At 51.0% G+C, this 15,859-nt stretch overlaps 1 protein-coding gene across 6 annotated transcripts in view; it reads right to left on the bottom strand.

The window, feature by feature from the left end:
• Positions 1-724: 724 nt before the first annotated feature.
• Arrb1 (arrestin beta 1) overlaps positions 725-15,859 on the bottom strand; it is a 70,838-nt gene continuing 55,703 nt past the window's right edge. For 3 of the 6 annotated variants that reach the window (XM_005073983.4, XM_013116326.3, XM_013116325.3), the window contains exons 9-16: positions 14,938-15,022; positions 14,476-14,548; positions 12,850-12,987; positions 11,594-11,677; positions 10,620-10,643; positions 8,898-8,968; positions 7,841-7,892; positions 725-6,607 (exon numbers count right to left, since the gene is read on the bottom strand). In XM_005073983.4, coding sequence (XP_005074040.1) covers positions 6,496-6,607; positions 7,841-7,892; positions 8,898-8,968; positions 10,620-10,643; positions 11,594-11,677; positions 12,850-12,987; positions 14,476-14,548; positions 14,938-15,022 — 639 coding nt within the window. In that variant the 3' untranslated portion in view covers positions 725-6,495. Of the gene's footprint in view, positions 6,608-6,914; positions 7,684-7,840; positions 7,893-8,897; positions 8,969-10,619; positions 10,644-11,593; positions 11,678-12,849; positions 12,988-14,475; positions 14,549-14,937; positions 15,023-15,859 lie in introns of those variants that run through there. The other 3 variants (XM_013116327.3, XM_021229508.2, XM_040758163.1) reach the window with 3 other exon arrangements.

The raw sequence follows: 15,859 nt of genomic DNA on the forward strand, positions 1-15,859 counted from the left end.
AGGCTTTGACCTAAGTTGACACAATTTTTATAGGAATATAAAAAATAAACTTTCATCATATAATCATGTTTAGTTATCATATTCACAGGCCTCTTTCTCCTTTTTTTTTTTTGAGACAGGGTCTCACTATGCAGCTAGGTAGAGCCAGACTCACCAGGTAGACCAGGTTGGCCTAAAATTCAGGGATCTGCCTGCCTTTGTCTACGAAGGACTTGGATTAAGGGTGTGCACTACCTTGTCCAGCACAATTTCTCTTTAATTGAACATAAGACACGGTCTATTAGAATGCTGGCTGGTCCTCTTCATCTAGGTTCCTCCTTTTCCCCTGTGTCTCATTAGCCCAGGAGCAGGTAAAGCTTGGGGAACTGAAGTGTCTTTAACAAGACATGGCCGAGCAGGCTATGGAAAGTGAGCAGAGTCAGAACAGGGACTGGCCCGAGGACTCCAGCTGAGGACACAGTAGCAGATGGCCAACAGGGGCTTCAACTCAGTAGCAAACCAGGGCTTATGGAATCCAGCCAGTTCTGAGACCAAAGCCTTGGAAGCTTCCCCACCAAAGGCCACAAGGCTAGACACTAGGGATACAGGAACAGGGAAATCTCTCAGGAATCTTCAGGAGGTCACAGATGAGGCACAAAATCCAGAGCAGTCCAGGGCAGGAGGCCATTTCTGGGTCCCTCTCCTGTCAAGGCTTATGAAACAAGAAATAAAAACACAGGCGATGTTCTCTGTCACAAAAGGCCTTTAATGGCCCCTCGTTCAAGGTTCTTTTGCTTATCTGTCCTGTTGGAGTTGAATAAAACTAGAACGACTTCACAGAACAAGGGCAGCCACAGGTACAACAGGTTAACCTGGATGTGGTCCAGGAATGAATGTGCCACAAATCATCACTTCACAGAGGGTCACAGGCCTGAGGCTGCCCCACCAACCCCTTCCCACCACACCCAGGACATACATCAGCTCCCACTCCTCGGAAGAGGCAGCCCCACAGCAGCTGCGACCTAACAATGAGAGGAGACGCTCCGGGAAGACAAAATACTGTGTTTTAATTCTGTTGTGGGCTCTGCAGGTCAGGAGCCCAGTAAAGACTTTATTCCCTCACATAGGCTGCCACCTCATAGGACCTCTCTTCCTGCCCACTTATGTCCTTTCCAGTAGTCCCTGTGAGGTGGGCAGAGCCTGGCACTAGCCCTTTACACTGAGGAGCCTGAGGTCAGCGGGGTCTCCTAAGTCACACTTGGTTTTGGTGCCTTCCAAAGGTGCCATCAGTTGGCATCTTTCTCCCGTTCCATGTGATTAGCAGTGCCCTGAGCATCAAATCCTCACCCAGAATGCCGGGAGGCGGACCCAGGAGGGCTGTGCCAAAGGCTAGCACAAGTCTCCACAATAAGCTGAGTGCAGACCAGCATGGAGGGGGACGACACTGGTGGACTGCAGAAGGGGAAACCAGCCTCTTTGGGCACAAAAGCCTCCTGTTGTGCACATGGACATCCATAGGTGTGGAAGAGGAATCCTAGTAGATTCCCTCAAGGAAGACATGCTTAAAATGTCTCTGAAGAATCCAGCCTCATAAATGCCATCCCTGGTGTATCTCTTACATGAACCTGGATTACCACCCTTGGTTGTGTATAAAGAAGCCAACCCTAGCTTCTCTTCCCATTGCTCATCCTGTCGAGCCATAGGCCTTGCCTGAGAACAAGTCCTGAGTGGACGTTGGACCTGGCTGCTCGCTCTATATTTCCCATGCAGCACATGCCAACATCAAGGCCAAGCCCTACTTCCACTGAGCATCAGGCCCAGCCCACATCCAACTCATTGCCAAGCTTCAGGGTAGGTCAACTAAGAAAACAAGTGTATGTGTGTGAGTGTGTGTGTGACAGTGAGTGTGTGTGTGTGTGTGTGTGTGTGTGTGTGTGTTCAAATGCTCGGACCTGGTGACCTGAGTTCCAGCACGAAGCATCTTTGTGTCAGGATGCGTGAGTCACCCCAGCACACTAAAGCAAGAGGAGAGCCTGCGCTTGCTGGTCTAAGATCAAACCTCAGAATGGTGGTTTGAAGTTTTTCTTCAAAGTGGAGTTTAAAAGTGAAACCTCAAAAGACGAGAGAGTTAAAAGCAGTTATTGTGGAGGAAGTGAGAATGAGGAGAAGGCCAGAGACTCAACCTGTCCCCCTCTTCCCCAGCTTCCCCTGGCAGCAACCCCAGCAAGGCTGTGTGGAACACCAAGGTCCACAGTAGCTGGGCAGACAGTGGGTCCCAAGGACCTGTGCTTTTGACTATGACTTCCCTTTTGGGGGGTGACAAGTTGGTAATGTTGGGGGGTGCTTCCCTTCCACAGGCCGCCATGTAAAGCCAGTGTGTGTGGGGGTGGCAGAGGTGTGGATCCTCCCCCACAAGTAGGCTGCTTCAGGCCAGGAGGGAGGGCAGAAGGTATAGAGCTGCCTGGACCAGGCCCAAGACAGGCTGTGTGGGTAAAAAACAGAGGAGTCTCATTTGGTCCTTAAGTTTAAAAAGAGTAAATACCAGAACAGGTGCCCACCCGTATCCTGGGAGCTCAAGCTTGGAGTCTTGCCCCTCTCTGGTGGATGGGAACCACACACAGGCTTTAGCCATTGGTGGGAGAGAAAGCTGCCTCTGGGATATGGAGCCAGGGTTCAGCTCTCAGAGCAAGAGGACTGGGCATTCCCTAAGATCTCCACACTGTGATGCTTCTGTTGATGTTGGAGGAACCTTTTACTTAGAAGAGGCAACATCTATTCCTCTCACCATTGGATTTCTTGGGTGACGTGATGGTGGGCTCAGTTCCCTGACCTGTGGTCAGAGCCCAGGTATCCTGACTTTTGTGGGCTCTAGGAGGTGAGTGAGTCCAGGCCCAGGAGAGTCCAAGATGATCCACCCTGTCCCCCAGTCACTGACAACATCCATGTCTTCTGTGTCTGGTTGCTGGGACCTATCATTGGACAATAGTGCCTACAGTTCTCCCCCAGAGTGGTTACCATGACCACAATGGTCGATTGTCATTGTGGCTGATATCTAACCAGGAAAATTCAGGTCAAAAGACAGAGACTGGCAAACAGAGGGCTCATTCCACAGCAAGCTTCCTGTGTGACCTCGGGCCTCATCCCTTCAGTGACAGGGCCACCCCTGTGCAGTAGGTTGCAGCCTACAGAGTACAGGCTCCTGGTTCTTCTCTCAGCCTCATTGCAATCCCACAAATAAAGCAGACAAAGGCTATTATTGTTCCAGTTAGTGTGGACTGAGAAGTGGCCTCAGGGACTTTCAGGACAGGGTCCCTTTCACAGGTGGGAATCAGTTTGTCAGCCACCCTCCTGCAGGAGCCATCTGGGCTCTAAAGCTGAAATAGCCATGGGGTCCAGCCAGGAAACTCAGTCCTTATCCTTCTGGGAACTGAATTCTTCTCCTGGCTGGGGCACTGGGCAACTCCAATCGCCCTCTATTCATGAGCTTTTACCAAAGCATGCTCTTCCTGCCCAGATTGGCACCAACATGTGCCCTTTGGTTTACTGGAAAGTCCCAGTGTCGGCTGTTTGGTGGCACAAGTCCCAGTCCCTAAGCACAGGAAAAGTCACTGGATAGTACCTGGAACCTCAGGAGGCTCCTCTGCCTCCAGTTTCACTCCCAAAATGCTTCCTGGCCAGGAGCACTCCAGGACAGAGAAGGGCCCTATAGAGAAATGCTGTGTCATGTCATGAGATGGGAGATGGAGCAGACCAGAGGCCTAGACAAGGGATCTAAGCCGGCTACTGGAGAAGAGGCCAGAGAAACACATTAGCCTGTGTATCTTGTCCAGTATGGTAGCACGCTACTGTGGAGTAGAGGCAAGTGACACCAAATTCCAACCTCACACAGTGACATTGTGGGTTTGAGTCCACCTGGAAGAGGCACTGTGTCCAATTCACATCAAGGCACTGCGTGGACCAGCTGCAGCCAGAGCCGTCAGCACTGTCTTCTAACTTTGCCCTTGCCAGGAGCTTTCTACAAACGGGAATTCTAGGGAGAAATCCACCTTGATGTCTGCAGTACCCAGAATAAAGGAACAAAGCTGTCAGCCAAGGATGGTTTGGCTGCAATCCAACTTGACCATTGCCCTTAGGTAGGCCCAGCTCAAAGCACAGGGAGCTCTGATGCATCCCTGCCGCTGGAGAAATTTCAGTTGATCTGTGAGATAAACCCAAAGGGTGAGTGGCGAGGCTGAGGTTCAGGAAGTTCAAGACGCCAGCCTGAGAGACCCTTTGCTTGTACAAGTTAAGGATGAGAGGGAAGTTTGCCAGGGAGGGGTTAGCCCAAATGCTAAAGGGCCTTGTATCAACCCCAGAGGTTTTAGTGAAAGCCAGTGGGGGGCACATGCTTGCCTTACACTGTTCAAGATTTTAATCAGTTCTGTAGGTGCAAAAGTGCCCAGTTAGCTCTGGCAGGGTCTGGATACCAGGGAAGCCTGCCGTTATGATCCCAGGGCAGGCCAGGAAATATGACTGCCCCAAACAGACTGTTCTAATCTGGAAAGAGATGACTTGAGCTGACTGCTTATAACATTTAGAAGGTACGGGGACAGTGGGCCTGGATCATTCACCATGATAAATTATTGCAACCACTAGACAGGAGGGACTGAAAATGGCTGGGATCTGATCAGTATAATAGGATCCAATCTGTATAATTCCAGTCTGTGAAGACAGTAGTAGAGGGACATGCCTGCAATCCCAGCACTTGAGACAAGAGGATCAAGAATTCAAGATCATTCCCAGCTACATAGTGAGTTCATGGCTAGCCTGGGCTATGTGACTCTGTTTCAAAAACAAACAAAAGTTGTAGTCCCCCTTCTCAGGCAAGTATGGAACTGAGAAAAAGAGAACAGAAATTGAAATGAGATCCTCTTTCCCTGCTAATCGATACAGTTGATAAACCCAAGGTTGTCCACACACTTCTCATGCAAGCCTCAGCAAATATAAGCTCTAGGACAGAAAAATTCACAAAGGCTGTGACCACAACTTGACATCAGACAAGCCAACTAGGGTCCAAGGGTGGCCCTTCCTAGTCAGGAAAGTGCCTTCAGTGCTCTGCCTAGCCCTGAGTCCTCTGAGGTCTCATGAACCTCCTCTGAAGGCAGATGAGGAGTTGGCAGACTAGAAGCCCAGAGAGCCATCAATTTACAGAAACTAGAACTGGAAACTCTGGGGTCATCTGGTCTACCTCCTGGCTTTCCAAAAAGAAACTGAGGCCTGAAGATGGAGATGAAACTTGCCCAAGGTCACACAACAAGCTTGCATCAAAGCCCAAACAAGGATATCTTTGAGCACTGTTTTACCACCTGTCTGCCCTATTACCCTGGGAAACACCCCAGTCAAGTCACACTAACACCAGCTAATGGATACTGAGTACCCATGACCCTGGATACTAATGAGTTCAATTCCTCCAGGAGAGGGGGCACTTTCCTATTGGGGAGTGCATCTTTATGGGTACTCCCTTAACAGTGGGAATGGTGGCCTCAGGCACCTCTCTCTCTCCCTCTCCTAGCTTATAGGGATAAGTCACTGGAAAACTACTAGAGGATGCTGGAAGATACCGTTGGCTTCAGCTGCCTGTAGTCCTCCATCCCTGCTTCCTGCAGGACTATCCACTAAGGGAAAGATGTTCATCCCCTGCCCTGTCCCATCTCTTAAACCACCTCAGAAAACCTTCTCAGTAGCTCTGGCTCACTGCTAGGGGCTGGTGTTTTTCAAAGACTCGATTCCCCTCTTTGTGCCCCCACACAAAATGCAACAAAGCTAAGGCAACTCATCCTATCAGTACTGACAGATGTGGTGGTGGATCTGTAGCCTGCCTCAATCTAAGTGTCTGCTGGTTAGAAAGTCAGTTCATTGCTCTTCACTCCTGGGGTCTATGTGCCTCTCCTATGAAACACAAGGACATGGACCAAAGATGAGGGTAGAGGGGAAGAAGTCTCTGGTAGGCCTAGACCACAAGAAAAAAAGACCATTGAGAATCTATTCACAGTCCTGCCCCCTTCAGCCTTCAATACAGGCATCTTTTAGCTGCCAAAAACTGTGTCACCTCCTGGGACGGCAGGCATCTTCTTGTGTCTTGTGTCTTGATCCATCTTGCCCAACCTTTCCACCTCTTCATACCCACCATCACTTTGACCTTCTGGCCCCACCCTTCCCTTTCTGCTCCCCAACTCAAGTCAAATCCCAAGGCCAGGTAGTGTGTGTGGCCTTTCTAGGAATGAGCATGAAACGGGGGTGGTAAGTGATCGCAGAGAGATGGCTGAGGAGGATGTGTGCTGTGGTCCTGCTGGCATGGTGACGTGAGGCCAGTTCTGAGGCCAGAGGCTCGTCACCGAGACTTGGAAGACCACTGGGGCCCCTTGGTAGAAACTGGAAGAACAAAAGGGAGGGGGGAACCAGAATGGGGAAGGAGATGAGAAAGCATCCGAGTGCAGAAGTGAACCTGGAGCTGCCAGGGCGAGGGCAGGCCCCAGTCTATCTGTTGTTGAGGTGTGGAGAGCCCGTGCCGTCATCCTCTTCATCTTTGTCATCCTTCATGCCTTTCAGCCTCTGGCGGGCAAAGTCCTCAAATACAATGTCGTCATCACTAGTGGAAGAGACAAGGAAAATGCCGTGTGTTTGCAGAGGCAGATAACAGGCAGATCCAGAGGCCTGGTCAGATGTGGGTAGAGGGGCTTGAGAGACAACCACACTCTTCAAGGTCTCTGGGATGACCTCAAGTGGAAAGGCAAGCCAGGCTGGCCCATTTACAAACCCACGGGTGGCTGTGGGGATTGTCACACACAAACTCCAACAAGCTTGCCACTCAACATATAAGGCCTAGAAAAGTGACCTACTTCCCGAAGGGATGGAGAAGGTAAGTAGGGGTAGCACTGGACTCCCCAAAGGACAGGTCCAAGTAACCCCATTTACTCCTCAAAATCAAACCAACAAGACTGCTTTAGGGAGCACTGCTGTTTCAACCAGGAAGTTGGTTCTGGGCTCTATGGAAGAGAAGGCCTACACAGGCCCTTCCTCCTAGAAGCAGTAGCTCATATTCTATCCCCAAGGGCCCTAAGTAGGGGAGGGACTTTTGAGCAGAGGACAGAGGGAGGGGAAAAGATGCCTAGTTAGGATTGCAGGACTAAGGACTGTTTCTTTCCATCATGTCACTTAGGCCCAGACACAGACATATGAAGTCCCTTGCCCCATGGAGTTCAGTCAGTTGAATGAGTTTCCTCATGGGGCAACTTGAAACCCCCATTTCCCAGATCTCTCCAAAGAGTCAGGGAAAGGAGGTTTAGGGAGCTGGAGGGAGAAAGCAGGCCTGGCCCCAGAGGTGATTCAAGCCATTGAACCAGGTCCTCTTCCTCCGGTCATTGCCTGGTGCCCCATGGCCTTCCACCGCAGGGGAATCCGAATCAGTTGGTTCTCGGGCGGCAGAAGTGACAACACCCAGACACCTTCTCCACCCTACAGGCAGCCTCCAACTGGCATGGGTCGGGTGAGAGAGGGGAGCCCAGGGTCTGAACCAGCCCCTTGCCAGACAGCTGAGTGGGCGCTGCGGATGGACGGACTGACTGACGAACGTGCAAAGACGAGAGGAAGACAGACCCCACCAATGTGGGAGGAAGAGGAACAGGCACGAAGGGTCCTTCAAGTCACATGCAGGCAAGCAGGTTGCTGAAGAGGTGATCAGAGGAGGCTCTCAGCAGGCAGGTTAAACCAGCTGCTCCTCAGAGGTTAATAAGCATTTATGCAAATGACCCCGCCCCTCCACCTCTCCCGTCCCACCTCCAGACCCACCCACAGACATCACAGGCAGGGAGGTTCAGCTTACTTGGTGTCAAGCTCTATGAGATTGGTGTCTACTGGAGTCTCGCTCTCTGGAACTGAACATACACAAGGCATGTGAGGCACCCAGGGGTTAGTGGGGGTGGGGGGGAAGGAGAGGAATGGGACAAAGACCCTGCCCCACCCCACGATTCTCTAGCTAAGATGGCAAAAGCAAAGAAGGAAGGTGAGTAGGAAGCCCATGTCTTAGAACACCCAGAGTCTTCTCAAAAGCAGCAGATGCAGGGAAGGAGGCATCCATGCCTGCTGAAGGCGCTGCAGGAGACAGGTCTCCAACATGAGACACATGAATGTCTTGCTTGCTAAGTTCCATTTACTCTAAGGAGACCATTTTTGCAGCCCTGGCTAGCCTCAAACGTGTGATCCTCCTGCCTCACACACCTCCCTCTGCTGGGATTGCGGGCAAGTGCTGTCGTGCCCAGCTATTTTTTCACATCGTGACCTCTCTGCATGCAGAGTGCCATCTGTGGCATTTTGAAGTCTATTTGTAGGCGCAGACTTCATTTGCGTTATGAACTTTAACATCCCTTTAGATGTAATGTGGCCAATATGCTACCACTTTAAAAATTCAACCAATATAGGGATTGAGAAATGGCTCAGCAGTTAAGAGCACTGGGTCTTCTGGTTGTGGGTTCAATTCCCAGCACCCACAGCATATCTGACAGCCATCTGTAACTCCAGTCCCAAGGGATCTGACACCCTCTTCTGACCTCTGAGAACACTGGACGCATGCAGCACACAGGCACACATGCAGGCAAAACACCCGTATGCATAAAACAAAACTATTTTTAAGTGAAAACATAAAAGATAAAAATCGACCAGCATGGCCTGTCCTCCACCCCTAGCCTTCCTCTCCTATGGGGAACAGGAGTCAGGGCTCTCAGTCTCCTAGCTGGGTCAGAAGCAAATGCACTGAGGCCTGCAAACCCTGGGAGCCAGGGAAAGGGCGATACTGAGCTGAAGGCTGACCCAGAAAGACATGGGGTAGTGGGATAACAGGGAAGCTAGCAAGCCCCACCCCGGTGACCATGGGCCCCACTCACCTTCCCGATGTGGGGGCTCCTCTTTCGGCTTGGGGTGCATTAAGGTAAAAGGCAGCTCCACAGCCACATCACTGAAACACACACCCAGATCAGTGAGCTCAGAGGGAGCCTCCGGCTCTGAGACCTGCTGACCCGTCACTTTGAGGCCTGGGGAGTTAGCAAGAAAGCAACTACACACGCCAGTCTTGCTACCCTGAGCACCACCTTTTATCCTGTCTTCATAAAGAGATAGAAGCCCCACCACCACCAAAAATAAAAAATAAAGAAACAGAAACTCCACTTATTCCTAAGGATGGTTTGATTACCATGGCTGGGAACCACCCCGTCTAGGGACTCACACCATGGTTAATGGGTAACCAAGGTGGCCTGGGGTCCTGCCCACCCCAAATAACCATGGCTTCTTGATATTATCCTTCCCAATTTTCTCCCAATCCTACCCACCCCATCTCCCGACACTCCCATAAAGGTGTTGGGTGATCCCAGAACCCTGTCACCTGTAAGCTTCAGGAACTGAGGCTCAGTGTTGCTGCACTGTGTGCAGATTCTGACCCTCATAGGTGTGCATGTGACAGGGAGAGGAGCCACCACTCATTATTGATGACCAGGCCTTCCCTGACCTTGTCCCTGGCAGACAGGTTGAGGACAAAAGCTGGCATTTGTGTGGTACAAACTGTACCCAGGACTGTTGCAAGGCCATCCTTAGAGTCCAATTTCTGTTCTCCTCACAACAACCCTATTATTACAGTAGCCTAGGCAAGGACCAGGAAGCTAAGGTAAGTGTAGATTAAGCCTTGCCTCATGCTGCACAGCTACTAACTGGTAAATGAAGAAAAAGTCTGGCTCCATCATTCACTTCCTTAACCACTGGATGATAAAGAGAATTAGGCGACTGATAAAAAGTGGCCCGGAAGCTCCTCTCTGCTAAGGGTGGTGTCATCCTAGGAGAGACCCCTTTAGATTACAAATGCCTCTAGAAGACACAACCACATCTTACTGATCCTGTTGCTCAGGGCCAGCTGGATGACGGGAGCTGGTAGAGGCCAGAGTCGATCAGCCTTCAGTGAAACCATACAGGATGTGGCCGGAAGGACCTGGGCACCGGCTTTGCCAGGCTGTGAGTAGTAAGGGCACCACTGGTTCCCTTCTAAGATCCCGGTACCCTGCACAAGTCTGGCCACAAGCCTTGACTCAGAAACTCTTTGCTGGATGACACTGAACAAGATAGAATTATCTCTTGAGTCACTCAGATTTCATAGGATCAAGTGACAACAGGAGGTCACACTATGTGTGTGTGTGTGTCTGGGGCACACACACACACACACTCCTAAGTTATTGTCTGGCTGCTGCAAGTACAACTGACTGCACTGAGCCATGAATTCTCAGTGGAGTAGAGGTTTGAAGGCCACTAAAGCTGCATATCTCTGAAGCATCCTAGCATTCCGGTCAGTGATTCAGTTGGCCCTCCTAGAGGCCGCTGCCTAGATCCTGCTGTCTACAAAGGTCCTGTCACTTGAGTGGGAAGGAAAGACAGCCGAGGTGTTGTCCCAGGAGCCACGTCTGCCCACTGTCCCGGTACAGTTCCAGTTACAGCACCTCACCAGGCCACAATCTGAGAAAAACCCTAGATTCTTCCCTTCCCTTCTCTGTGGTTCTGATCCGCTGGGTCTGTGACCCTGGGACCTGCCGGAAGGTGGACAAAGCAGGACACAGGAGGGACTTTACCTGGACGCAAGATCTCCCAACAGGCTGAGTGGGCCAGAGGAGGCAGAAGAAGCGGTCGGGACAGAGTGCAGAGGGGAGAAAAGAAAAAGGACATTCATTCACTCCTCTGCCACCCTCCCACAGAAGACCCAAAGGACACACTCCCCACCCCTGGGCAGCTGACAGCTCATCCAGGACACTGAGGGGCGGGCTGACTTGCAGAGCCCCTGGACCCCTGAACATCTGTAAGAACTAATCTCCCACTTGCAGACTATCTAATGGCAGAAGAAAGACTTTGGGGTCACTGGGATGTGGGAAGACAGTGGGTCCTGCAAGGTCACAGGACACAGGATTGGCCACTGGGTTTAGAAAAGTTCTGTAATATGTAATCAGCATTAATACTGCCAGCCAGAGACAATATTCTTTGCTCTGTTCAGACAGGGTATGATATAGTCCAGGCTGACATCAAACTTGCTATGCCACCAAGGATGGCCTTGAACTTCTGATCTCTTGTTTCCCAAATGCTACAACCACAGGGGGATGCATCACTCTTGGGTCAGAGGCAATACCGTAATAAATGCTACTTAGTTCTTTGGGAGAACTATTTAGGCCTCATTTTTCCCATCTACAAAATGGGAAAGTCAGCCAAGTTAGCAACCCCCCCCCAACTGAGCTCTGGGTTTCTCCGCCTCCAACACAGTATGTGGGCACTGTGCCCTGAGAGGTGAGAGAACATGGTAGCCCCTGAGAGTCACAGCATACAGTCTGAGGACACCCAGACTCACATAGGCTATGCCCAGTCCTCACAGCCAGACCCAGGCCTTGGCTAAAAAGGAGGAGAGAGGGACAGAGATGGAGGTGGGGAGGAGCCTCAGCCAGTGGAGAAGGAAGAGGGACCAGGAGAAGGAAGAGAGGAGGAAGTCCTCCACAGGAAGGTGCAACTGAACCACCGGGCAAACGGGCTGGGGGTCGGGGCCCTGGGGCCTCTGACTCACCCGCCCCGGGACACCACCAGCTTCACTTTCACTTTGTAGGAAACGATGATCCCCAGGATCTCACGGTTGGCGCCTTCCCTCAGCCTGCGGGGAAACAGGGAAGCTGTTCTGTGTGGATCCTTGGTGGGTGGGTTGTGGTAGGCGGTGGAGTGCGATGGGAGGTACCACTGCCCTTCCCTCTCCCGAGCCACTAGGTCCAACAGAGCTGGGAGAGTAAGCTGTGCCCAATGAACTGGAACTTGAAGCCTTGGGTTCTACGCATGTCACTCTTGGTGGTTCTATCAATGAAGTGCAGAGGCTCACGCATGGTGGGCAAGCACTCTACCTAGGCCCTTCATTTCCACACCTGGCTATGAGATGTCCTTACTCTGCAGACCAAGTAGGCCCTCCTCCCCGCCTAGCTGCTGCCACAGTGAGAGCAGGCTCTAACCACTCTCCTACCACTCACTTCTCTCACACAGTTTTATGCTCAGTAAGTAACCCATAAACAGAAAGGGTCACATTGAGAGCAGAGAAGCCACCGTAGCTGGGAGTCATGGTGGCTCAGGAAGCATGGCTCAGGGGATGACGCCTCAGAGGGCAAGTTGAGGGCAGGTTGAATATGAGCCAGGGTGGAAAAGGAACGAAGAGCTTGTTGGTAAATGAGGAGCCTGCGAGGAGTGGCAATAATGTGCTGGTCTAGCCTGAGCCAAGAGTCTTGAGCTGGGAATGATGGTTCCAGATGCAACAGACAAGAGACTAAGCCCCTGGAAGAGAGTCAGATATCAACAGAGGGATGAGTCCCCTGCTGTTGGGACTCTTGTAGAGTAGACAACCCTGAAGCTTCAGTGACGCCCATGGAACAAGAGTGACGAGAAGGCCTTGCGGTATCTCATGTGGAAGGGTCCCCAAATCTATCTCCTCAGCTCACCACCTCTTCCCCAGGCTCTCCAGGCCCCCATTTATCTCCTTCCAGGACCCTTCTAGAAGCCATTGTCTCCCTCCCAGCCTTGATAGCATCAGGGACGCTCCCAATCTGTGTTCAGGACTGTATGCTAAGAGTTGCCAATTCTTGCAGGAAGCTTTTCCAGTTGTGCCCTGCCCCCAGAGTCAAATGATGGGGCCAAGTAGTCTTTGATGGGCAGGTGGAATAGGGAGACAGCCTCCCTGCCTAGTCACAGTCCAGAGACCTCATCCTCAGAGTGGTGGGCAAGGGGGTGGGGCCCCATCGCAGGGTGGTCACTGGGAGCATGGGACTTGGAGGGGGCGGTTCTCACAGAGTGCTGGAAGCCAGGTTTGTGTCTTCATGCTTGAGTTTCCCATCCAGGGCAAGGCCCCGCTTTTCTCGGTTGTTGGCCAGAAAGGGAGTCAGTGTGTAGACCTTGCAGAACGTTGAACTGGGTGCCACATTGTCACTGGGAATAGAGAGGGGTCATGAAGATAGCACTTATCAGAGCCAGTCCTAACCCAGTGAAGATGCCTGGTCTGGCCCTATTCCAAAACTCCTTCTGCCAGCAAACCTCTGTATCCCAGATGTAGGGGATCACTCGGGCCAGGCCCAGCTCTGGCAGGAAGCTCACTGCCACCCAAAAGGCACAGACACACCACACACATGCAGGACTGCCCCTGGGCTAGGAATGGTCATGATGTACATTTGTTTTTATTATTTACTTAATGATTACATTTTTATTTCTCTATATGTGTGTGTGTGTGTGTGCTCGCGCGCCTCCATGAGTATATGTGCATCAACACTCTTGCAAGTGCCCTTAGAAGCCAGAAGAGGGCACCATATCTCGTGGAACTGGAATTACAAGCAGTTGTGAGCTGTCTGCTGTGGATGCTGGAAAATGAGCCCCAGTCCTTTGGAAGAACAGCAAGTGCTCTTAGCTGCTAAGCCATCTCATTGACTTTTAAAAGTATCACTGCATACAAACCATGAGTAAAGCTATCAAATGTCTGGGAGCCCTCGCCTAGGTTCTACCATTGATATTTCACTTGCTGTAATGCATGTCTATCAAGCATGACAGGTACTTCAGTTGTTTATTTTTTGCCTGGTGTAGTTTCATCTCCCCTCTCCTTTTTCAAAGAAGAAACAGATACTTGAAGCTAATACTGGAGTCACCCTGAATTTGCCTCTTTGAGGGGAGACAGCCACATCTCAACCCCAAACCCACAAAAAAACCATACTCACTGGAAGGCCAGACACATGTGACCTTTCTCCAGGTTGCATATGCAAGTATGCACAGAATGTGACATTCCACTTGGGACTGAATGCCTTTCTGGCTCTGGGCCATTTCACTGTACCCCAATACTCATCAGAAATATATGCCTTGTGGCGTTGGGTTGTGTTTTTTTTATCAATAATGGATATAAGAATATGCAATAATGCAGAAACATTTGGCTTAATAATAACATATTCATCTACAGGATATTAGGAACTTTGTCAAAGGGGCGGGTGCAGTTGCTCACACCTATAATGTCAGCACTTGGAAAGCTGGAGAAGACGGGCTGCCATGAATTCCAGGCAAGCCTGGGCTACATAGTGAGTTTCAGGCTAGCCTGGTCTCAGAGTGAGACCTAGACTCAAAACCAAAGCAGGGGCCAGTGAGGTCGCTCAGCATGGAAGGCACGTGCCACCTGAATTCTAACTAGGACACACATTATTATAGGAGAGAACCGAGTCACACGAGTTGCTCTCTGACTCCCACGCATGTGCCACAACCCACAACAAAAAGGTAGATGTGGGGAAAATGTTTAAAGAAGACTCTTCCATGCCATCTACTGCGAACGTCAAAGAAGGTGGAGGCCCAGCCCTCTGCAGGTTGAGAAGAGACGCCGGCACCTAGGCTTCCCATTCGCCCATCTAGTCCCACTCATCCAAAGTTGGCCTCAAGCGCACTTACTCGGCCTCCTCCATGGCCACCGGGCACTTATACTGAGCTGTGTTGAAGAGACAGATGTCTGCATACTGGCGTACTGGAGAGAGAGAGGAGGAGAAGCGGGCACGTGAGTCAGCGGGCAGCTCCCAGGATGCACCTCAAGCCTCCTAGGGTAGGAGTGCTTAGATTGAGACAGCTAGGGTTTACCAGAGGCCACCACCCCAGCCCCCACCCAAAGAGAAGTCCCCACCGAAGCCCGTTCCCTTCCATGGCCAAGTCTTTCCTCCAGGGACAGCTTGGCCAGGGTCCAGAAAGCCTGTGAAAAGAAGTAGCTACAGCAGTAACCCCATTGCCTGTGACGCCAGCTTCAAAGCCACCGTTGGCTGAGAGCAGACCCGTCTCCAAAGCTACTAACGGTGCTTCACAGGCTTTTAACAAAGGGCTTGCCTACAGCCATCCCAACCCTTGGGAGAATTCCCCAGCTACCCGAGATTTTGATCTTCTTCACAGTCTTGTTGGTGTTGTTGGTGACATGGACATTGACGCTGATGGGTTCTCCATGGTAATAGATCTGTGAGGCAAAAAATGGGCAAGCGTGGGCGGGGACAGCACCTAACCTCTGGCCCCAAGCTCATCAGCCACTCCCCACTGGAATAAAAGTGTCACACAAACTACCAGGCATATTGACCTTCAGTACCATTGTGGGACCTTTCCAAGATGTCTGTATTAGAAGATGACATTCCAGGACTGGGGGGACAGCTTTGTCTGCAAAGTACTTGTATTGCAAATACAAGGACCTGAGTCCAATCTCCATACCCATGTAAAAATTCTAGGTGTGGGTCCATAGACCCAAAGCTGCAGGATCTCCACAACACAGGGCAACAACAGGTTATCCAAGAGGAGTCCCCGTGAGATCTCAACATTGGTAGTGTAGCAGAAACCAGAGACCTCAAACCAGACCAATGACTCTCTGCAATGAACACTTGAAGTAAAGATACGTGGACAAAGGGGTTTACTGCGTGATTCGCTGTGCTACACTACAGCTTCCGTGACAAGACTGATTTTTTTCCTTCTTTCTTTTTTTCTTTTTTCTCTTAAATTTTATTTTATTGGCAGGGGACTGCAAGGGCAGAGGGAGGACACAAAGGGACAGGGAAATGAATGGGATGGAGATGCATGATGTGAAGACACAAGGATAAATGAAAAGGAGGGGAAGAAGAAATCAGGAAAAAAGGCTGGGTGTGGTGGCCCTTGCTTGTAGGTGCTTGTAAGCACCAGGTAGGCAGAGATAAGAGGATCCCTGAGGCTCAACGACCAGCCAGTCTAGCCTAGTTGATAAACTCCAGGCCAATGACAGACTCTGCCTCAAAAGGAAGTAGACTGTGTCCCTGAGAATGACACCCCCAAA

This window comes from Mesocricetus auratus, unplaced genomic scaffold (genome assembly GCF_017639785.1).
Source record: "Mesocricetus auratus isolate SY011 unplaced genomic scaffold, BCM_Maur_2.0 Super-Scaffold_4256, whole genome shotgun sequence".
Classification (NCBI taxonomy): Eukaryota; Metazoa; Chordata; class Mammalia; order Rodentia; family Cricetidae; genus Mesocricetus; species Mesocricetus auratus.